Source organism: Aphidius gifuensis, linkage group LG2 (assembly GCF_014905175.1).
Source record: "Aphidius gifuensis isolate YNYX2018 linkage group LG2, ASM1490517v1, whole genome shotgun sequence".
In the NCBI taxonomy this organism is placed as follows: Eukaryota; Metazoa; Arthropoda; class Insecta; order Hymenoptera; family Braconidae; genus Aphidius; species Aphidius gifuensis.
In genome coordinates this window covers 3,624,963-3,647,963 of record NC_057789.1, presented here as the reverse complement: position 1 = coordinate 3,647,963, position 23,001 = coordinate 3,624,963, and the positions used below count along the sequence as shown (strand labels likewise).

The window sequence follows — 23,001 nt, the reverse complement described above, 5'->3', positions numbered from 1 at the left end:
ATTTTAAAATTGTTTGATTATTTAATAATCAATTTATTAGAAAATTCTTATGGTTTTTATTTATTTAACTACAAACAGTTATTTAAAGAAAATTTTGTACAAAAATCATAATGTCATTTTAATATTTATTATTTAATTTAAATTGATGAAATTTATTTTATTTTTAATCATACAATTTTATCAATTTTTAATGATATATTAGAGGCCTTATTTTTTCTTTCTTAACTTATACATTATTTAAATTTTAAATTTATACGAATTAAGTTTTGTGATTATTGATAATTGTCGGCTTAATTATTGCCTTTGTTAACAAAAAAAAATATATATTAATTACTTAAAATATTAATAAGGAAATTTAAAAATGAAGATAAAAAAAAATTAAGTACTTATTTAATTACTGTCAAATAATATTAAAATGAAAAATATATTTACATATTATATATATTTTTTTTGAAATTATTAAACTATTAAAATCACAAATTTAAATAATATAATAATTATTGTCATACATTCCTTTCAGTTTCACTTATTAAATTATAAAAGAAAAAAATAAAATTAAAAATCATATAAATCATTTTTATAATAATTATTATTGTCAACAATTTAAAAAAAAATTCTATTCAATAGAAAAATTTTAAAAACTATTTTATTAGTTGATAAATAAAATTTTAATTTGACTCACTTGTAACTTGTCGAAAATGTCCACAATTTTTTTTTAAATATAAAAATTGTTTTTAGAAAATTACCTGGTGATTAATTATAAACAGAAAATATATTTTTATTTTCTTTACATGTTTTTTTGTCATGATATTTAATAAATTTTAAATAAATAAAAAAGGAAAAATAAAAAAACAATCTATGTCTAATTTATTTTTATAATTTGTTCTAGCTAAAAAAGAAATTCAATTTCTATTGCCTATTAATTAGTTAAATAAAGAATGATTTTAATGAAAAAAAAATCTAAAATTTTCATTTCTACTCAAAGTGTCCATTTTCAATGATTACCTGGCTATATTTTTTCCTCAAATAATGACAATCTAAAATCATAAATCTACAAAAAAAATAATCAATCAAATTATTATTCATTTAATTTAATTTTTAGTTAATAAATGTTATTAAATATAAAAAAATACCTGTATAAAAAATATGTCAATGGAGCAGTTGATGCATGCCACAGTGAATGAGCATCAAAAATCCAAAATAAAGGTGGAAAATCAGCAACTTCAAGTAAAGTTACAACAACAGTCAACACATTAAACCATCCAATTAAATAAACGTGTTTAATTCTCTTGAAATTTTTATACCACCATATTAACGTTATAATAAAAGTTAAAAATCCTAATTAAAAAAAAGTTACATTAATTATTTACACATTATAATCACTTTAATCAACTAAAATTTTATAAAAACTTACCAAAAAAAATATTCAACTTCATATTGTAGCCATAATTAATTTTTCCCGACCATAGATGTGATAAATGTGTATAAAGTATGCTAATATATCCACAAGTTGTAACAATATATACTTTATTATTTTTATAAAAAATTCTTATCAATATGCAGTATAATAATGTTACAACAATTGTAAATGCACATGAATAGTCCATTTTTTCTGTAAATGGTTTGTCTCTTGCATGAAATATTGCTGACCAAAACCAGCCATTTAAACAAACCTTGAATGAGTTTTTAATTATTTAAACAAATTATAATAAATAGTTAGCTTGAGTGTTATCTTGACAATACTTGAAATAAAAATTACTAAAAGAATTAATTAATAACAAATAAATTAATGGGATAAATTAGATAAACGTTTGTCAATTTTTTAAATAGATAAATGAGAGAACAAAAAAACTAATTAATAATTATTAATACTTAAAATTTTTTAAAATCTTACTAGTGTACAATAGTTCCATAAAAATGACAATGGAAATGATGGTCTTATTTCTTTTCGAAATTTTCTATACATCATAAAATGTGCATAGAAATTAAAAATTGAAAATATCACTGATGCTGGTTCTTGTAAACCAAATAATCTCAAGAAAGGCCACTGAAAAAATAAATAAATAAAAAATTTAACAAATTATCTAATAAATTTATAAATAAATAAATAAATATATTTATGAATTATTAATACCTTTCCATGAAATTGTGGAACTGGATAACCACGTTTTGTAAAAAAATCAACAGTATCCCACATACAAGAGTATCTACAATTTTCTTCACATGTCCATGAAAAACTATCATCTTCAGTGAACACTGATATCTCAAATTCAACATCTATAATTATAATTAAACAATTAATTCATAATTTTATAAATTTAATTAATTTTATTTCTATAATTTCTTACTGTGTTTGCAGGATTCATAATAACACTCGACAAGACATTGTCTATAAAATTGTGATCTATCACCAGTTGAAGCAATTGAAAAATGAATAAATATTAATAAAAAAAACCATATTAATTTATTCATTTTAAAGATATAAATAAATAAATAAAAATAGCAATAATAATAAATTATTTGAGTTTTTTAATTGTTGAAAGAGTCCAATTTTTTTTAGAAGCCATCTTTGAGTATTTTTAATTAATCAAAATATGATTAAAATAAATAGTATATAACAAAAAAAAATAATAACAATTATTATTGATAAAAAATGACTTTTCAAAGATGATTTTTTTATTGTTATTAATTGTCAGGTTTGACTAGGTTTTGTCATTAATTGTAAACAAGGCCTGACGTTTAAAGACCCAGGCAAAAAAAAAGGAGAAAAAAAAAAGAGACGCCTTTCTCAGCAGCAGTTCTCGCTGGGGTTCTCACGTACTACATAGTTCCGTGACGTCGCGAGTTGACATTTCATTCAAGAAATTAATAATATTATTTTAATCGTCTCAAATAGCCATAAACAAAAAAAAAATAACAAACCCCTGATACTCCAAAAAAAAAAATAAACAAACAATTCTAAATGATAATTTAAACTGTTTTTTTTTTAGTGAATAAACTTCCTAGTGAAAGTGAGCAATAATTTTAATAAAAATACGTAGAAAATTGTGGTTTATCAAAAAAATAAAAAATATACGATTTTACAATAATATATTTATATACAAATAATAATCATTATTTAAAAAAAAAAAAGTGACAAAATGGTTCAACAATATCAATCACCAGTTCGAGTTTACAAGCATCCTTTTGCACTCGTTATGCTGGTTTGTTATTTTAATACTAATTTTTTATATAATACTATCTTAATAGATATATAAATTTGTTTTATTTATTGTCATTGTTATAGTCTACATTAGAAAAAAAAAACAATTAAATAGCTGCAAGTACACACTTAGAGACAAAGAAATAAATTGAGATTACTCAAAAAAAATTTTTTTTTTGGAGTAATTTGTTTAACAATCAAATTATCAATAAAATTAATAATTGATTATAAATTTTTAAAGTTTATATTCACCTACAACAAATAGGACGCATTTTTTAATTTTTTTTTCATTAATTTATTTAAATAAACTGAACTTAGCAACAAAATTAATGTAAAGTTTCCTTTCACTTTTTTATAAATAATTATTTTCATTTATATTTTGTAGATTATTCATTAAATAAATAATTATTTGAGTTTAATAATAATGATAAATAAATTATTAATAAATTAATAAATGATAATAATAATTTCATTCAACTTTTAATTCATTATCATCATTGTCGTCATAAATAATAATCGATTAAAAAAAAAATTTCCAACTGGAATATTTTTGGAGTCAAGTGTAAAAATAAAAATAGCACAACCTTTTGTATGCCATACAGAGGCTCAATATTTTTTTTTTCTTTCTCTTGTGCGTTATTCAAAGTATTCTCTCTCTTTCTCTTTTTATTGCAAGAAAATAAATAAATATTTTATACGTCATTATTAATGAATGACGTGCACGTGAGTTGTCCTTTTAAAATTTAAAGCTTTTTTTTTTTCTTCATTCAACCCAATAAAAAGTATTTATAATTATTTATAATTATTTATAATTATTTATAATTATTTATAATAACAATTAAATAGTTTTTAGATTTATCTTTTTTTTTTTTTTTTAAATATTTTGAAACGCTAATGAAAGCTCAGAATGTTGTAGGGGGAAAATAAATTGTATGAAACCCTCCGGATGCACATAACATCCAATAAAAAATAATTACTATGTCACTCGTTACACTAGTTACACTATCAACTATATTTTATTTTTTTTAACATTGTTATTTTCTAAGTCAAACAAATGTTATATCCAATTGAAAAATAATAACAATTAATCGTTAATTAAATAACGAAGTAAAAAAAACTTGTCAACAAAATAATCGAGTTTAAAAAAATATATTTTTATTCCAAAAAACATCAACTATTGTTATTTAATAATAAAAAAAAAATGACTCATAATTTATGGACCAATTAAAATATGTTAAATGAACTTTTATTTTATTATTTTTTTTTATTTTTTTTACCTCAATTTTCATGAAGGACATTAAACTTGAAAAAAAATCATGATTAATTAATTTAAGGCTTTCATTTTATTTATTAACAAACAACTATTTTTTTATTTTAAAATTTATTTGTTTATTTTTTTATCAATCAGACAAATGATGATGATGATAATGATGATATTTTTAGTGTATCACGTGATTATAGATAATTATGAAAATAACATATGTCTCATGGTCAAATATTAAATTTAAAAAAAAAAAATATACCTTGTCATTGAAGTTACAATTACAGACCTTCAACTTAGTTTTACATGTAGACATATATTTATTTATTTGATTGATAAAAAAGGTAAATAAAAAATAAAAAAAGTTTTATGAGTACTAATTAATAATTCAAGGAAAAGTATTTTATTGAATGTCTATTTTTATTCGAGTCTTTTATTATTTAAATTTCGTTTTTTTTTTTTACCTCAAGTATTGTTATTGAATTTATTTATTTTTTTATTACAGGCTTATGAAAGACGATTTCCAACTTGTCCACAAATACCTGTTTTTGTTGGATGTGATGTGACACTTGATGAAGAATCACAAGATGGATCAATAAGAACAACTGAACGTAAATGTAAACTAAATGTTGAAGCACCTTATATTCTCAAAAAAGTAATAATCATTATCATTTAATTATTTAAATAATATATGTAATTTTATTGCAAAATTATTCTGGTTTTTGATAGAAAAATTAAAAGAAAAGATTAAAATTTATAACACAATAATGTCTACGCAATAATTTTATTTGTTTTTATCACGAGTTTATTTGTTTATTCAATTTTTATCTCAATTTACGACTCAAAGAATACAGAATATTAGACTTTGTAAATCATCTTTTAAATTATTGTAAATAATTCATTTTTTTTTAGCATGTAAACACACAAAACTTGCAACAGAGTAAAAAATAAAAATAAATACTCGATGTTATCATAATTTTTTCGTGTAAATATCAGTTGTTATCGTGAATTTTGATAAATCAATCTTGATATAAATTATTAATTTACTTTGCTTGTATTATTCGTAATTTTTTATTATTTAATTTAAAAAAATATCTACGAAATTAATAAAATTATATATTTATTTATAAATTTAAATATCATTTTTTTGTTACGTTAATATAAAATTTTATAATTTTTTTTTAGATAATTGGAGTTGATTATGTTTATTTTATTCAAAAAAATATTCTGGATAGACGCAATAGTAAATTAGAAATTGAAGCATGGAACGAAAGTTTTGCAACTCGTGTTTCTGTCATAGAAAAATGTCGATATTTTGTAAGTAAAAAATTATAAATAAAAAATATAAAATTAAATTTTATAAGCTATGATAATGATGATGATAAAAAAATATATTTCAGGTTCACCCAGAAAATCCAGAATGGACTTGTTTCGAACAAACAGCAAGTCTTGATATTAAAAATTTTTTTGGTTTCGAAAATTCAATGGAAAAGTTAGCAATGAAACAGTATGCTCAAAATATCGCCAAGGTATTTAAATAAATCAATAACAACCTGCAGTGTCTTAAATTTCATTTGCTATTTTAATAATTACTATTAATATTAATTTTTTAATTTAAAAATAATGACTTGTATTACGAGTTGATTATTTATTTAACACGTTTTTTTTTTTTCTGGTCATCAGGGAAAGGAAATCATTGAGTATTTTATTAATGAATTGAAAAAAGAAGGGGTGACACACGTGGCTCCCTGGGTTGACCCAGAAAAAGCACAATCCCCAGTTGATGAAAAAACGTAAGTTATTTAAATATTTTAATAATTTTTTTCTTTTTATTTTTAAATAATAAAATTTACTACTTTAAAAGTTTTTATTTTTTTTAAAAGCTTGATTATTAAAATACTCTTGTTTAATATTAAAAATATTTCAAAAGATTAAGCTAAAAGTTTTTAAATTCATTTTAGTTCTTGAATAAAATTTTTCTTTATTCGTCATTTATTTTTTTTTTTATGATAAACATTTAATTTTTAATTTTAAAGAATGGAAAAAGATGAAACAACAAAAGATGTTAAAAGTGAATCAGCAACAACAAAATTACCAAGTATAAATAAAATTCAACAATTATCATCAGACTATATTGAAAGATATCTTGGAAAACTTGATTTAATGCAAGAAAGTAGACTTGTACAGCTACGTCAAAGTATGCAAGAATTACGTGGTTCATCAGTACCAAATGATTCAACATTATTACGTTTTTTACGTGGACGTGAATTTATTGTTGAAAAAGCTAAAGATATGTTAACACAGTCATTACATTGGCGTAAAAAGTATCAAATTGATAAATTGCTTGATGAATATGAAGCACCACAAGTTGTTAAAGATTATTTTCCTGGTGGTTGGCATCATTCTGATAAAGGTTTGTCTTAATAAAATAAATAATAAACATCTTTATTATCCTAAACTAATTATTTTTTTAATTTTAGATGGTAGACCACTTTATATTTTAAGATTGGGTCAAATGGACGTTAAAGGCCTACTTAAATCGATTGGAGAGGATGAGTTATTGCTACTAGTATGTACAAATTAATTATTTATCAAAAGAAAAAAAAGCATAGAAAATAATTGGCTAAATTGGAAAGGAGTGTTTTATTTTAATTTAAAAAATTTATAGGCTTTACATATTTGTGAGGAGGGCCTGTTGCTGATGGAAGAAGCCACAACTTTGTTGGGACATCCTGTATCACAGTGGTGTCTTCTTATTGATTTAGAGGGACTTAACATGAGACACTTGTGGAGACCTGGTATCAAGGTACATTTGTCAATACTATTTTTTTTTTTTTTTATCTTTTGTATAAATGGAATCTCAGTGTATTGATTTGTTGTTTATTTTTTTTTCTATTTACTAGGCTCTGTTGAGAATTATCGAAATTGTCGAGGCAAATTATCCAGAAACAATGGGCAGAGTATTGATTATCAGAGCACCAAGATGTTTTCCAATTCTCTGGACACTTATCAGTACTTTTATTCGTAAGATAAATTAATTAAATTAAAATTACTGATAAATTATTTAAATAATTAATTTTTAACTTGATAATATTTTTACTATTTCAGATGAAAATACAAGAAATAAATTTATATTTTACTGTGGTACGGATTATCAAGAACAAGTTGAAGGTGGTCTAACTGACTACATTGATCCAGAATATATTCCTGATTTTTTGGGTGGTCCATCAGAGGTAAATAAATCATAAATAAATATTAATTTAACAAAAAAAAAAAAAAACAAGTAATTAAAATAATTTACCCAATTTTATAAGTTTTAATTTTAAAATTTTAAAAATATTAATTTTGGGTAAATAGGAAATTATATCAGTTGAACAACTAACAGTACCGCCGAGATTTTATTCTGACAACGTATCAATAACCAGTGTAAGAGCAAAATTTGAACGAACAAAAAAAGATAAAAAATCGTTAATTAATTTGGCATTTTATTCAAGTCAAATGTAGAAAAAAAATCATTATTTTTTGACGTATTATTATTTAATGTTTATTGTATATCGTGATGTTATGTGACAATCCACTTTAATCATAAACACATTGATAACAAAATTAACTGCACTTAACCCAAAGCAAAAATAATATAATAATAATAATTTATATTTGTACTTATTTGGATTAATTTTTTTTTATGTATTTTAGTGATTGATATGAGCATTATCTGTGTGTTGGCACAAAACAATCAATGTGTCTTATGTTTTAATGAAAAAAAAAACATATAAAAATTGAATAAACTTGAAAAAAAATTGATGTTTTTAAAACAATTAATTAAAAAAAATATATATTTAATAATGTATTTATATTTTTCAGACAAATTTAACAGAGAATGGAACAGTACCAAAAAATCTTTATAAAATTGACTTTGAAAATCCAACAAGTGACAATGGTCATAGTCTTTACAATTCAATTAGTCTGAGTCATGGTCAGGTGCATCATGTTGCAATAAATACAAACGATGTTGGAGCTGTTTTAACTTGGGATTTTGATGTCATGAGACACAATGTTATATTTACTGTTTTACATGAAAAAAATACAGACAATATTGACACTGAAAAAGGTAAATATACATTCCATGTAACAAAAAAACAATCTGTTTATAAATTTAGTAATATAATTGTTATTTTTTCTAGCAACAACATCAGAAGTTTCTATAAATGATTTTGATGGAAAAGAAACTTTATTGAAAGAATGGAAAGAGGGTGTCAATTGTGTCAAAGTTGAGCCAAGTGTTGTTTGTCATGATGGTGAAAGTATTCAGGTAAATATTATTTGTAACATTGCTAAGGAGATGTTGATGATATTTAACTATTTTTTTATTTTTTAAAGGGAACACATATTGTACAAGAACCAGGTACTTATGTACTTCAATGGAAAAATCCAGATGAGGGTGAATTTCTTCCATCAATAAGTGCACATAAAGCACAGCTTATGTATTTCCATGAAGTATTACCATCTGCACACTATAGGTATTTATTTACTTAAATTAATAATAAAAAAATTTTCAAGATGAGAATAATGATTCGATGTTTATATTTAGAGGATCAATGATGAGTTTACAATCAGCAGTTAGTTCAAAATCATTTGCAAGCTCTTCACTGTCCAGATGAGATGCAGAGTGGTCCAAAAAAAATTTCAGTATCGATCCAAGTTTAATATTCTTTCAAGAAAATACTGAATGATAAATTATTTTAAAAATATTTGAACACAAGAACCAAAATTAAAACTCAATCATAGGCAGCAAGATAATATAATTTTTGAATTTCAATATTAATTTCGTCAATTATCAGAATTTAATGAAAAATATATCAAAAGAAAAGGAGAGAGAAAAATTTATTTAAAATGAAAAAGATATCAAGTGTTATTTAATTATTGATTTACAATTGTTATTGAGATGTTTCATCACAATTGAGTGACAAGTTATTTTCATAAAAAAAAAAAAAACATTGAATGATAGAAAAAAAGTGAAAAGATTAAAAAATATTCCGTGCATGTTTTAAACGATGAAAACAAATATAGTATATATTTTTATTTTGAAACAGATTTTAAAAAAAGATTAATTAAAAAGTTGATCAATTATTTCTTCCATCGAGGGTGATTAATATTTGTAAATATATTATTTTATTTTGCTCTCTTCATAAAAGCAATATTTTTTTTATTTAAATTTTTATGCAAATATAACATTGACACAGTGACAATATAAACCAGTAATAAAAAAAAAATTATTTAAATGTTTTTAACAGTAGATGGTATGTTAACAAATATAATTTTTATCATGAAATACTTTTTTCAATAACAAACGTAATTTTTAACAATAAGAATGTCAAGTTTTCTTTTTTTTTTCTGAGATAAAAGAAGATGACAAAAAAAAAATACATATGATAGAATTAATTAGTCGAGTTAGTCGAAAACCTGTGTCTAGAAAGTAAACAAAAAAATAATTAATAATAAATTAATAGCATTAATTATTATCGTAATAATTTGTAGATTGTTCCATGTTTTTAAAATTTTTTAAATATACGTAATGTTTTGTTAATTAATCAAATAGATGACTAGATAAATTTTCTTTTCACTCAATTATTGTAGAATTTATCTCTGGTCAATATAAAATATCAACGATAAATATATTCAAATAAATAGTTAATTAATATTCGAAACAAGTTCAATTAAATAAATTACTAGAATTATAGAATTAAGACAAAAATTATATTAGATTTTTTTAAAAAAACCCTCGATAAAAATAAATCAATTTTTCTTTTATTGAATAATAATAAAATAAAAAAAATATAACGCCGACCAAATATGTTACAATCGGAATAAACCAAGTGATTCAATTAAACGAAAAGAAAAAAAAAGAAAAAAAATTTAATGCTCAGTTTAAAATTATTACAATAATAAAAACAGCTATGCATTTATTAATTTAAAAATAAATAAATAGTTGAGTAGCTGTGAAAATTTTTAAAATCAATGTTTATCACTGTATTCCATTTAAATGATATTTTTTAGAAACTTTATTAAATGTTAAAATTAAAAGAGAAAATATATTATATGTATAAACAGTTCAATAGAAATACTGTCAAAAAATTGTTTTACATTCCTTTAGCTGTTTAAATTAATTTTTATTAATAATAAAAATTATGTTAATAAATTTAAAATAAAATAATACTCACGTTAAATTTAATTATTTTATTTTTCTAATATTCTATCTGCTCTTAAACTTCAAATTACAAAATTGGAAATCTTATATTTATTTATTTATTTGTCTGTGTGTGTGTTGATACAATTGTTTTTTTTTTTTTATTTAGTTAATAAAATAAAATATTTATCTTCTTTTGAAACCATATTTTTTTCTTTCGTAAAAGAGATCAGTTTTTGAGCTGCCAAGATTTACAATCTTTGGACAACCATCTCTCTGAAAAATAAAATAAACATTTAATATTTGTTTTTTATAATTGTTAGTATTAATTTAGTAATAATATTTACGTCTTTTTCTTGGATTGTGCATTCTTTGCAGTAATAAGCATCTGATACACCTGGTCCACCACAAATTACACATCTTCCTTGATAAGATCCATAATTACATTCATCACAAATTCTCACCAATGTACAAGGTCTCACATATGAATCACAAATTACACATTTTCCATCGCATTTTTCACATAGTCTTCCAATTGCTGCATAAACAAAAAATTATTTAATAATACATAAACAAAAATACAACATATCAAATAATTGACAAGTACAATTATTATAAAAACAAAAATTTTAAGGCTATTAATTACTCACCAACACCTGGTTGTTTCCTGCAGAAAATAAGATCAGGATGATGCTTAGCCATTTTTTAAAATTTAATTTAAATATTTATAAATAATAGTGTTTGTTATAATTTATTAAAAAAATACTCAATATTGCAACACAACATTAAATCATGATTAATAAGTACGCAGCCATTTTCCCTAGCTCAAATTATAATTGTAACTAAAAAAACACTAGATGTTCTAGTTTTAAATATAACCAATCAAAAATCAAAATACATTTTGCCTCTAATTTTCTTTGATTTTCTTCATAAATCCACTAAATTAATAGCTGCTAATTATTTGATAAATTTAATTTAAATAATTTTAATTCAGGATAGTTATTATTTATGTTTTTTATCATTAAAAACAATAAATAACTTTTTTGAATTTACAGTAACTTACAAGTAGCTTACTGAGTGTCTCGTAAAAAACTTAAAAATTGCTCAATTTACACAGCTCTGATTACCGGTGTGAGATCAAAAAAAAAAAAAGAAAATATTGTTCTTTCCCATTGCTTTCCATTGGACATCAACAGTGAGTTTAATTAAACAAAGATTAATAATAAATAACAATTACTTTTATTTCATATTAATCAATATAATTATTTTGTATTATTCTAGATGCCTTCAGTAACACTTAAAGACGTTGATCAACAAAAATTTGTGGTAGCATTTGCTGCCTTCTTGAAAAAGTAAGTAATTAATTAATTTTTAACCTCAAAAATTGTGTTCAATCAAGGCAAAATCATGAAATGCATACATTTTTTTTCATTAAAAAAAATGATGAACAATTTATGTATTTGTTAAATTGACTTGAAAAATTAATCATTCATAAATAATAATAATAATAATAATAATTGTTTTGTAGGACTGGTAAGATGCCTGTCCCAGAATGGGCTGACATTGTCAAGACAGCACGTTTCAAGGAATTGGCACCATATGATCAAGACTGGTATTACACACGTTGTGCTGCTGTTATTCGTCATATTTACTTACGCAGTCCAGTTGGTGTTGGTGCAATAACAAAAATATTTGGTGGTCGTAAACGTAATGGAACACAACCAAGTCATTTTTGCAGATCATCAGGTGGTATTGCACGTAGAGTACTTCAAAGTCTTGAAGCAGTAAAACTCATTGAAAAAGATGAACAACATGGTGGTGGACGTGTACTCACTGCTGCTGGACGTCGTGATCTTGATCGTATTGCTGCTCAGGTCAAAGCCAAGAGCACTAAACAAATGAAAATGCAAGAAACACTTGTTCTTTAAAATTCATCATTTTTTGTATTTATAAAAAATATTACTTTATTAAAAAACAATCTGCTTTTGTAAACAATTGCAATAACTGAAAAAAGTAAAAACAATTTTTACAATTTACATGATTATTTTGTTTATTATTACTCAAAACCTCTAGATTATTTTCTCCATAAAAAAAAAAATTTTAAGTTGATTCCTTTATCAAAACAATCATCAAGTATTTTTATCAGCTGCAAATTGGACCTGGTGCAGTCGTTTCTTTTTTATGCTAATTTTCAAGGTCAACTATTAGAGTTAATCATTCAGATAATTAACTGTATTTCTATCGATCCAATGTAAAAATAGATAATCCTAAAATTTCGTATAAATAAGAGACAATTGTTAATTAAATTAATTATTGTTTAATTGTTTTTGTTATTGTTAAATATCGTGTCGCCGTCTATCGGATAAAAAAAGCCCTAATTTTCTTTGGATTTGGTCGTTTTTCTCTCTCGAGCAGTTGTTGACAAGTTGAAGAGAGATTTAACACGTGCTTTTGGTCTTTCAACAAAAATATATATAAATATTTAATTTATTTGTTGATTAAATAACAGTTTGTTAAAAAAATTAGCCATGGATAGTTTTGATATATTTGCCACACTATCAGCTGGTGTGAAATTTAACAAAAATAAATATAAAAAAGATGCTGATAGATTTCACGTGAGTTGTAAAAATAATTAACCTGAAAATAAATGTTTATTTATTAATTAAAAATCATATTAATTAATGTTATTAATTAATTGATTATATTTTAGTTAGGATCAAAAAAACAATCAACTGATGATGTTAAAATAAAAATTGAAAAAACAGATAATGAAAATGTTGTTTCATCAAAAAAAAGAAAAATTCAAGAAGTTGAAGATGAGTCGAATGATGAAAATGATGATAAATCATTTAATAAAAATAAACAAACAACCCTGACTTTACTTGATGGAATGACAGTACCAAGTGATGGAAGTAAAATTAAAAAGAAAAAGAAAAAAATTATGAATGAAGTTAAAATACTTCAACAAGAAAAAGAAAAGGTATATTTTTAATTTAAGTAGAAATACAATTGTAATATAATTAATAATTTGTTTATTAAATTTTTTAGATAAATGAATTTAGAAATAAAAATAGAATATCTGTTGTTGGAAGACAAGTTCCAAAGCCAATTGATAGTTTTGATAAATTGTCAGAATCTTATAATGTTTCAAATGATTTAATTGAAAATATAAAAAATTGTGGATATAAAGTACCAACTCCAATTCAAATGCAAGCAATTCCAATTTTATTAGAGGTAAATAAACAAACAAAATAATAAAATAGCTTAAACAATTTCCAAGCAAATGATATATTTTTGTCTATTTTTAGAAACGACAAACACTGGCATGTGCACCAACTGGATCAGGAAAAACAGCATCATTTTTAATTCCAATAATTCATCATTTAAAAGAACCAAAAAAACTTGGTTTTCGTGCATTAATAATATCACCAAGTCGTGAACTTGCTAAACAAACATATCATGAATGTATACGTTTATCAGAAGGTCGTGATTTTCGTGTTCACACAATAAGTAAACCAAATCAAGCAATGACAAAATATGGACCAAATAGTTCACAAAAATTTGATATATTAATAACACCACCAAAACGTTTATTGGATTTATTAAATCATGATCCACCAGCAATATCATTAAAAAATATTGAATGGTTAGTTATTGATGAAGCTGATAAACTTTTTGAAGATGGTAAAAGAAGTTTTCGTGAACAAATTAATGAAATAATAAATGCTTGTACAAATGAAAAACTTTGTACTGTTATGTTTAGTGCAACAAATACAGCTGTTGTTGCTAAATGGTGTAGACATAACCTTAAAAGTTTAATAAATGTTACAATTGGACAGAGAAATGCTGCTGCTGAAGATGTTGATCAACAAATATTATTTGTTGGTAGTGAAAGAGGTAAATTGGTTGCAATGAGAAATATTATTAATGAAGGAATGGCACCACCAGTTTTAATATTTGTACAAAGCACAGAAAGAGCTGAAGAATTATTTAAAGAACTTATTTATGATGGTATTAATGTTGATACTATTCATTCTGAAAGAACACCAACTCAAGTTAGTTTATATTTTTATTTTTTAAAAATTAATTATTAAATAATTATTGTGTAATATTTTTTAATTTTAAATTTTCTTTACAGAGAGACAATGTTGTACGATGTTTTCGTGAAGGAAAAATATGGGTTTTAATTTGCTCTGAAGTTATGGCTCGTGGTATTGATTTTAAAGGTGTTAATCTTGTTATTAATTATGATTTTCCACCATCAGCTATTTCGTATGTTCATAGAATTGGTAGAACTGGAAGAGCTGGTCACAAAGGAAAAGCTATAACGTTTTTTACTGAACAAGATACTATTAATCTTCGAAGGTAAATTAATTTAAAAATAATAAAATAGTAATAGTTTCTTTTATGATAATAATTTTATTTATTTATTTTTTCTAATAATAGTATTGCTGCAATTATGAAGGCATCTGGCTGTGAAGTACCAGAGTACATGTTGGCAATGAAAAAATGGAATAAACGTGATCGTAAAAAGAAAGAACTTGAAACACCAAAACGTGCTTCAATATCTACTATTGTAAAGTTCAAAAATAAAAGACAAAGAATAGCTGATGCAATGTAAGTACTTTTACAATATAAAAATTAATTAATTAAATATTTTTTTTTAATACTAAATATTATTTTTGATTTGCAGGAAACAAAAAAGTGAAACAGATAAAGTTAAAAGCAATAAACTAAAAAATAAATTAAATGATAAAAATCGTAAAACAAAAACAGCTAATGAATCGGTTCAAAAAACAAAAAAAATTAAAAAAACAGTAGATAAAAAAATTAAATCATCTACTGAAAAATCTTAAATTTTTTTTTATAATTATAATTTAGCTGATGAAAAAAAAAAAAAATGTACACATTTTGAATAATAAAAACAAAAAATTAATTTTATTTATGAAATTTATACTATTATATTATTAAAATAATTTTTGATTATTTTTTATCAGAGTATACATTTAAAAAAATCAGTCAAATTAATTAATAGTTACGTATAAAAAAAAAATGATTTAATTAACGTAAATTAATCCATTTCACACAGCCAATCACAAGGTAATTTTGGCATTTTATTTGCTGGCCAAGGCAAGTATCCTTTTGATTTAAATACCCAATAATCATATGTTACTTTTGTTATTAAACTAACAAGTAATATAATTTCACCAGCAATAATATAATAAATATAATCAGTCCAATCACCAGGATAAACACACATTTTAAGTGGCTCAAGTTCAACAACTTTTTCTTTAACATTTTCACATAGTACTTCATCAGCATCCATTATTCTTGATTGAAGCCAAACCTTTAATTAATTAATATTTAATTATCAAAATTCCTATAATACTAAATTTTAATTATTATAATTAATTTTTTTATTTTTACTTTGAGAAATTTTGCAGTATTACAATCACAGTGTAATTCATTTCCACCAATTTTGATGGATCGTGCTGATGAACTTGTATTTTCTTGTATTGTTGGTGATAAAATATAAGTTGGTAGCTAATTAAATTAAAATACATGCCAATTAATATCTTAATTAAATTAAAAATGAACAAAAAAAAAAATAACTCACAGTGCTTATTTTATTATAACGAAGACTCAAAATAGCATAATTTTCTAAAAATTTTGAACCTTCTAATTTATTTATCGATGAAATATTATTATAATCTGCATAAAATTCTCTCATATCAGCGTATGTTGGGTTTGTGCTGAGATCATCAAGAATTGTTATCTAAAAATAGAAAAGAAAGTAAATAATTAAATTTTTTTTTAAGTCAACTGATGTTATTTAATTCTTGGAAATTAATAAATATCATTGATCTAGTTACATTGTTGTTTGAAACATTTAAAGCAATTGTATGGTGTGGTAGAGTTTGTGGTAATTCAGTTAATTGATTACCAGTGCAGTCAACTTCAACAGCTAATGTTGGTTGTTTTCCTTCAACAATATCCATACGACGAAATTTACAATGACATTGCCAATTTAAACCTCTTGGGCATTCAGTTTCAAGCTGAAAAAAAAAAATACAAATTTAATATTCAATTCAAAAAACAAAAAAGATTTTAAAAAATGTTTTATTTTTTCATTTGTGTAAATAAATTTGTTATATTTACATTTTGATAAAGATCATTTAGATTTTTAATTTATCACTGATAAAAAAAATATATTTTTACTATTACAAAAAAATATAAAAATTATTTTTTACTTACTCGACTTAAATATTGTACTTGTTTTAATGGTACTCGTTCAGTTGTATTAAACCAATGCCAAGTTTTGCTTGCTGAACAAACTGTTTCATTTTCTCTGTTAAATTTAATTTGTTTTTCACCAGTTTTATTAATATATTCAGAAATATCATGACACCACAATGTATTAGTACCTTTAAATAATAAAAATATATTAAAAATTAATTTTATTTATTTATTAATGATTAATTTACCTGAAATATCAATCCACAATTCACGTCCACTAATTGCTGGTAAATGTGTTATATTGTTATATGAAAGATCAAGACTTTTTAATAACGCTAATCTTGTAAATGAATTATTTTCAATTTCTAATAGTCCATTGTTTGATAAATTTAAACAATGTGTTGGTGTCATCATGAAAAATTGATCTTTTATACGTTTTATTTTACCATCTGTTAACGCAAGTGACTTTAGTCTTCTCCATTTTACACCAGTTACATTGAATGATTCAAGTGTTGCATTTCTAATGTGTAAATATGATACATGGTTTGAATAATCTACAAAGAAAAAATAGTATTATTAGTGTCAATAAAACACAAATAAAATAATTTTAACTTACTGGCACAAGCAAGACTACTTTCAAAATTTTTTGAATCAAGATTACAACAATAAACAGCTTGTTCATCTGGTGAATCTTGTGAATAAATTGGTATTCTTTTACATGGACAATCATCTGGATTAATGACTTTTGGACATTCATCTTTTGTTTTGTAAAAACATTGATCTGGTGCTAGAATTGTTTGATTTACAATTTGTGGTATTGACAATGTTTGATCTTCTTCAGTTCGTCCACTTGCAAATCCTGCATAAAAGCAGAGGATTACAATCAACCACTTCATCTAAAATTAAATTAAAAAATCATGTAGTTTACTTAATTTTTGTATTTTTATAAAGACAAGTTTTACAAGTGATAAGCCTTATCATAAACAGTCGACCTATTTACATTTTTATTTCCTTCGAATAATAAAAATAAATATTTTATTTTTTTTTATTTCAAATACATGATTTTAAAATTTTTTCCAAGACAATATATTATTATTAATTAGTTTTTAATTATTTTTAATGATTAAGGTATTTGTCACTATATCAACTGGTGTCATAGAAATATTTTTATAATTTTTTTTTTCTATTCCCAAGGACATAATGCTTGGAGACTATTTTTTTATCTTTCAACACTCTACGTGTGAAAGTTTTGTTTTTAAAATAAAAAAAAAAATACTTTATAAATAAAATTTATTTTTATTTATCACAGTGAGAATTGATCATCAAGCATTTTTATAAAACTTGCTTATCGTTTATTTTTTTTTTTATATATTTAAAAGTATTATCTTTCCTCGACTTTATTTTTCAAATTTTTAAAAATATCTTGGAAGGTCACATAAAATGATTAGTCAGTAATTTAATTCAGCCAATAACAACGTGTTATCCATTTGTTAAATAACAATTAAAAAAAAAAAAAAAAAACTGCATGTATATTTTTGTATACAACAGTTGAGAGTTTAATTAAAACGTGTCAATTAAAGTTGCCACAAATAAATGTCACCAACATCGAATTTAATCATCAACTAAAAACCAATTAAACACAAATATTACTCACATTTATGATAATCATTTTTATAATTTCTAAATGTACTTGAAAAATTTTATAAATTATCAAGAATTATTTATATTTTTAATATCAATTTATATTTTTATTTATTTATAGAATAAAATATTATTATTTTTTATGCATTCAATTTTCATTTTTTGATTTTAAAAATGTTTTTCATATTTATAGTTACAAAAAAAAATTATAAAACAAGCTGCAAAGTGATTAATCCATTTACAAAAATTACAACAAAAAGGGTCATCTTGGTCTCGACCTCACTCTGACTTGCTCCGACTTAAATTAATCAAAATTGACCTCCTACTATTTTAATCCCCTCTATCATTGTGATTTACGCGTCATTAATTTATAAATTGATACAAACACATACTTTAAATATCCATGAAAAAAAATATATTCACTATAAACCACAGTCAATAATTTTGAGGAAAAAAAATTAAATAATCCACTTGACAAAAAATAACTTAATTAATTGGTTAAAAAAATTTATATAAAAACGATTTAAATTACTTTTGCATTGTTCTTTTGTTTTAATAAATGTTTAAATAATTTATTTTATATATTATTTTTTAAATATAGATTGTGATATCAAAAATACATTTTTTTTTAGCTCGAAATTCACGATTGCTCGAACAAACACACACTGTGTGTATTTCTTCGATGGCTTCCTGAAAGATATCGTGGAAAAAGGGAGGTGGGTGGGAGGGAGGGATCGAGCAAGTGTTATATTAAAAGAATATATAAAAAAATAAAAAAAAAAATTATTATAAAATCCTTTCTAAAATTCAACTCGATGGAAAAAGAGAAAGAGAGTTAGGTAAAATTATTTTTAACAATATTTTAGTTGTAGGAAAATGTTTATTAAAAATAGATACTGAGCCTTGAAATTGATCTATAGATCATTTTTTTTTAATTTCTTTTTTTTACATTTATTTATTAATTTCTCGTGGTTTTTTTTTATACTTTTTTTAAAAAAATAATGTATGCATACAAAACAGGTCCCGCCTTCTTTTGAAGGATTTTTCTATTGACTCTTAATTGTCAATTCTATTTGCAATATATTTTTACTGAACAAAAAAATATTATTATTTCAATACTTGATCATTTTTTCAATTAAATTTAATTGTTTTTGCTGGATATAAATTTAATTTTTTAATTAAATATTAAATAATTATTGTAAATTGAATAAAAACCACTTGTTTAAAAAAACTTAAATAATTTATTATGACATTTGATAGGTTTACAAATTGTTTATTTATTGTTAATGTTAAATATTTTATTTTTTTATTTTATATTTACTCTATTATGCTTGAAATAATATTAAAAATACCTTTGTTTTTCTTTGTCTGTCATTGGTGTCTCATATATAAACAGAAACTTGATTCCTCTGTAAAAAAAAAACAACACAACCAAAAATAAATCCACTTTTAGATTGTTCTTAATGAACTTTCACTAATTAAAAATATTTAAAGTATGTTAAACAACACGTAAGACATTTATAATTAATATAAATTACATTATTTAAATAACAAAAATAGTTTAAACACAACAAAGAACATTTTTATAAATAAAAAAAAAAAATGTCAACAAGCCATGTGCGATTTTTTTTTTACTTTGTTGATAAAGTAGAGATGATTTTATCAATCGAGCAAACAAAATATTAATAACGCCATCTATTACTTAATAATTGACTGTTGAAAAATCCGTTGAATAATAATAACAACTATTATTTATTATTGTCAGGCTAGAGCAAAGCATTAAAAAGCTATTTTGTTTATTAAATATTAAGACAATATATTATTATTATTAATTAAATAATTAGCTATAATTATTTGCGTGAATTAAAGTGACTTTCAAGTTTAAAAACAAAAAGGTTTTACTTAACTTTTGATGTAAAAAAAATTGAGTAAATATTGTTTACAAAATTTGGCGGGATACCAGATATTTAATACAATTATTTATTTAATATAAAAATAATACAATAATTATAAATTATTGTTGAATTTTGATTAAGATTCTGATTAATTATCAAAATGGCAACAAGAGAACGTAAGTATTTTTTTGATCTTAAATATTATTTCAAGTTTTATTTGATGGTTAATTTGTTGAAGGTTAATTGTTGATTTATTATAATAAATTGTTTATTTAATTTTACAGTCATGCAGCCCATCAGGGTATCTGAAATGATGGGAATCACCAGAAGTGGTGGCAGAAAACCTGGTAATTAATTTACATTTGTTATTTTTTTAAAAAATAATAAATTTACTAATTTAAATAAACAAATTTTACAGAGTCTGAAAAAAAATATTTACAACCATTGAGAGTTAAGGATTTATTGGAATCAAACACAAAATCTTGTTCACGTACTGGAGGTAATAAATATATATAATATTAAATTAAAAATATAAATTTTACAAATGATTTATTTTGTTTTTTAGAACGTTTAAGAAAGACAAAATTTATTCCACCAAATCGTAAAGTTCGTAGACAATTGTATGATGGTTCACCAGCACAAGAATCACGTTATTCATATCATCCAACAGCATCAACACGTCAATCAGTATACCAAGCAACATCAAAAACATCAATATGTCCACCAAAAATATCTGAAATTATAAAAAAAAATACAAAAACACAATTGCCAAGAAAAAGTCTTCTTACTCAGCCAAATACAATTGTCAATAAATTAATTAAAAAACAAGAAGAACAATTAAAATCAACTAAAAAAATGTCAATTGTTACTGAAGATCCAGCTGAAGATAATGAATCAACACTTGAAAAACAAAATAAATCACAAAATGAAAAAGAAATTGAGTTAATAAATGTTGTTGATGTTTGTACACCACGTGATATGATTAATCATCAATATAATTTAAATCGTCCAACAGTTATAAAGTGTGTTGTTACTGAACAGCTACGAAAAGTAGAAAATGACTTGGATGAAATTAAAATAAATCAAAAGAAACTTGAATCTAATCAAGACTTAATTTTATCAAAATTTCAAATAATAGAAAATTTATTAGTAAAACTATGTCAAGCTTCATCAATAAATATTAATTCAACAGATGGTAATAAAATTTCAAATGATGAAGATTCAAAGACAACAGAGTCAAAAGATGAAGCATCAATTGACAATGACAAAAAAAATGATTCAACAATTAAAATAAATGATAATAATAAGGAAAATGATAATTCAAATAGACGATCAAGATCAAAATCAATTAATCCAACTGGTGAAAGACGTAGATCATTGCGTTTATCAATGAAAAATGATAGTTTTTCAAATTTAGAAAAACAATTAAATATTCAACATACAAAAAAAGATGATAATACAAATGTTAATGAGAATGTCAATCAAGTGACACCAGTTAAAATGAATTTACGTAAATCATCAGCTAAAAGTGATAAACCACTTCGTGAATATTTGGCAATGAAAGCAAGTATGAATTTCTTAGAAACACCAGATGCTAATCGTTTTAAAACACTTATTGTTGATGATACACCTTTGAAACAAAGAACACTCAGACGTTCAATATCAAGTAAATTATTTGATGAACTTCAGGATCTTTATCATGATTCTTCACCAGATTCTAATCACTAATTTTTCATTGTTAAAAAGCTTTTTTATTATTATATGTATATCTTGATTTTTCGTTGGATGAAATATTCTTAAATAATATATAATAATTATATGGATTTTTTTAGTTTTTTTTTTTAATATATATTGTCTTTAGATAAACTATTTTTTATTGCATGTCATAATTTATCTTAATGAATAATGTATTTTTTAATTTATTACAAAGTCGATAAATTGAAATTATAAATTATTCCAATCCAAAAAAAAAAAAATTAATCAATTGAATATTTAGGCTTTTTATACATTTTAAAAATTTTTGTAATTTAATTATATTGTAAACAATTAATTGGTAATAATAAAATATATGTAAACATATTATTATGATTATTTTATTAATTTTTTTTTTTCATTTTTGTAATTTTTTTTTAGACAAAGGGTTTTAGGTAAAAATTAATTGTTTAATTCACGATGTTTTAATTGCAGTTAGTATTTTTTTTTTTTAAATTTTTTATCTTATCAACATTTGTTTATTTAAGTGTCAATTTAATTCTATTTTTTAAATTTATATTTTTTTGGAATTTAATTGTGACATTTTAGATAATTATTAAATTTACTTGTCAAAAATATTTTTAAATTTTTAATTAGTCAATTAATTATTATATATTTTTTATATTAAAAATATTTTTAATATTGAGAATTTTTGTTTATCAAATAATTAATAATGTTTATTATTTTGTGGTTTTTGAATTTGTATTTATTAGTTTTCTGTCGCCAAGAAAAAATAGAGAGAGAAAGAGAGAACAAAAAGAAAGAAAAAAAATAAACCGTTTTTTTTTTCTCGCCTGTGTGTTTGTCTTTGTTGTTGTTTTATGTT

At 22.6% G+C, this 23,001-nt stretch overlaps 7 protein-coding genes across 11 annotated transcripts; 4 read left to right on the top strand and 3 right to left on the bottom strand.

Moving 5' to 3' along the window:
* Positions 1–32: 32 nt before the first annotated feature.
* LOC122848436 (post-GPI attachment to proteins factor 3) lies at positions 33–2,786 on the bottom strand. Its single transcript, XM_044146516.1, has 6 exons — positions 2,349–2,786; positions 2,135–2,277; positions 1,895–2,047; positions 1,415–1,673; positions 1,134–1,338; positions 33–1,051 (listed from the first exon to the last, which is right to left on the bottom strand). The coding sequence occupies exons 1-6, from the start codon at positions 2,470–2,472 to the stop codon at positions 976–978; spliced, it is 960 nt and encodes a 319-aa protein (XP_044002451.1). The 5' UTR covers positions 2,473–2,786; the 3' UTR covers positions 33–975.
* Positions 2,787–2,796: 10 nt separating this feature from the next.
* Positions 2,797–10,090, top strand: LOC122848377 (protein real-time). Its single transcript, XM_044146425.1, has 14 exons — positions 2,797–3,203; positions 4,969–5,118; positions 5,649–5,780; positions 5,864–5,992; positions 6,147–6,256; positions 6,500–6,876; positions 6,944–7,032; positions 7,132–7,269; positions 7,367–7,487; positions 7,572–7,696; positions 8,328–8,574; positions 8,648–8,775; positions 8,844–8,983; positions 9,055–10,090. The coding sequence occupies exons 1-14, from the start codon at positions 3,141–3,143 to the stop codon at positions 9,122–9,124; spliced, it is 2,019 nt and encodes a 672-aa protein (XP_044002360.1). The 5' UTR covers positions 2,797–3,140; the 3' UTR covers positions 9,125–10,090.
* Positions 10,091–10,694: 604 nt separating this feature from the next.
* LOC122848465 (PHD finger-like domain-containing protein 5A) lies at positions 10,695–11,475 on the bottom strand. The gene is made up of 3 exons (XM_044146546.1): positions 11,301–11,475; positions 10,998–11,188; positions 10,695–10,926 (listed from the first exon to the last, which is right to left on the bottom strand). Exons 1-3 carry the CDS (start codon positions 11,350–11,352, stop codon positions 10,837–10,839), a joined length of 333 nt encoding a protein of 110 aa, XP_044002481.1. The 5' UTR covers positions 11,353–11,475; the 3' UTR covers positions 10,695–10,836.
* A 256-nt stretch (positions 11,476–11,731) lies between these two features.
* LOC122848458 (40S ribosomal protein S19-like) lies at positions 11,732–12,686 on the top strand. Its single transcript, XM_044146540.1, has 3 exons — positions 11,732–11,845; positions 11,932–12,002; positions 12,179–12,686. The coding sequence occupies exons 2-3, from the start codon at positions 11,932–11,934 to the stop codon at positions 12,576–12,578; spliced, it is 471 nt and encodes a 156-aa protein (XP_044002475.1). The 5' UTR covers positions 11,732–11,845; the 3' UTR covers positions 12,579–12,686.
* A 350-nt stretch (positions 12,687–13,036) lies between these two features.
* Positions 13,037–15,551, top strand: LOC122848383 (probable ATP-dependent RNA helicase DDX52). Its single transcript, XM_044146435.1, has 7 exons — positions 13,037–13,265; positions 13,361–13,630; positions 13,699–13,884; positions 13,959–14,705; positions 14,789–15,015; positions 15,097–15,267; positions 15,344–15,551. Exons 1-7 carry the CDS (start codon positions 13,179–13,181, stop codon positions 15,504–15,506), a joined length of 1,851 nt encoding a protein of 616 aa, XP_044002370.1. The 5' UTR covers positions 13,037–13,178; the 3' UTR covers positions 15,507–15,551.
* LOC122848400 (protein halfway) lies at positions 15,344–20,145 on the bottom strand. 5 transcript variants are annotated; one of them, XM_044146461.1, is made up of 8 exons: positions 18,921–19,197; positions 17,504–17,783; positions 17,136–17,441; positions 16,906–17,075; positions 16,524–16,706; positions 16,268–16,426; positions 16,078–16,194; positions 15,344–15,997 (listed from the first exon to the last, which is right to left on the bottom strand). In XM_044146461.1, the coding sequence occupies exons 2-8, from the start codon at positions 17,781–17,783 to the stop codon at positions 15,722–15,724; spliced, it is 1,491 nt and encodes a 496-aa protein (XP_044002396.1). In that variant the 5' UTR covers positions 18,921–19,197; the 3' UTR covers positions 15,344–15,721. The 5 variants fall into 5 exon arrangements, with proteins under 5 accessions (XP_044002396.1, XP_044002395.1, XP_044002394.1 ...); XM_044146460.1 differs by lacking the exon at positions 18,921–19,197 and adding an exon at positions 19,881–20,145 and having other exon boundaries at positions 15,508–15,997; XM_044146459.1 differs by having other exon boundaries at positions 15,559–15,997; positions 19,061–19,199.
* Positions 20,146–20,308: 163 nt separating this feature from the next.
* Positions 20,309–22,334, top strand: LOC122848414 (putative uncharacterized protein DDB_G0286901). Its single transcript, XM_044146483.1, has 4 exons — positions 20,309–20,599; positions 20,708–20,770; positions 20,842–20,922; positions 20,989–22,334. The coding sequence occupies exons 1-4, from the start codon at positions 20,584–20,586 to the stop codon at positions 22,149–22,151; spliced, it is 1,323 nt and encodes a 440-aa protein (XP_044002418.1). The 5' UTR covers positions 20,309–20,583; the 3' UTR covers positions 22,152–22,334.
* Positions 22,335–23,001: the final 667 nt, after the last annotated feature.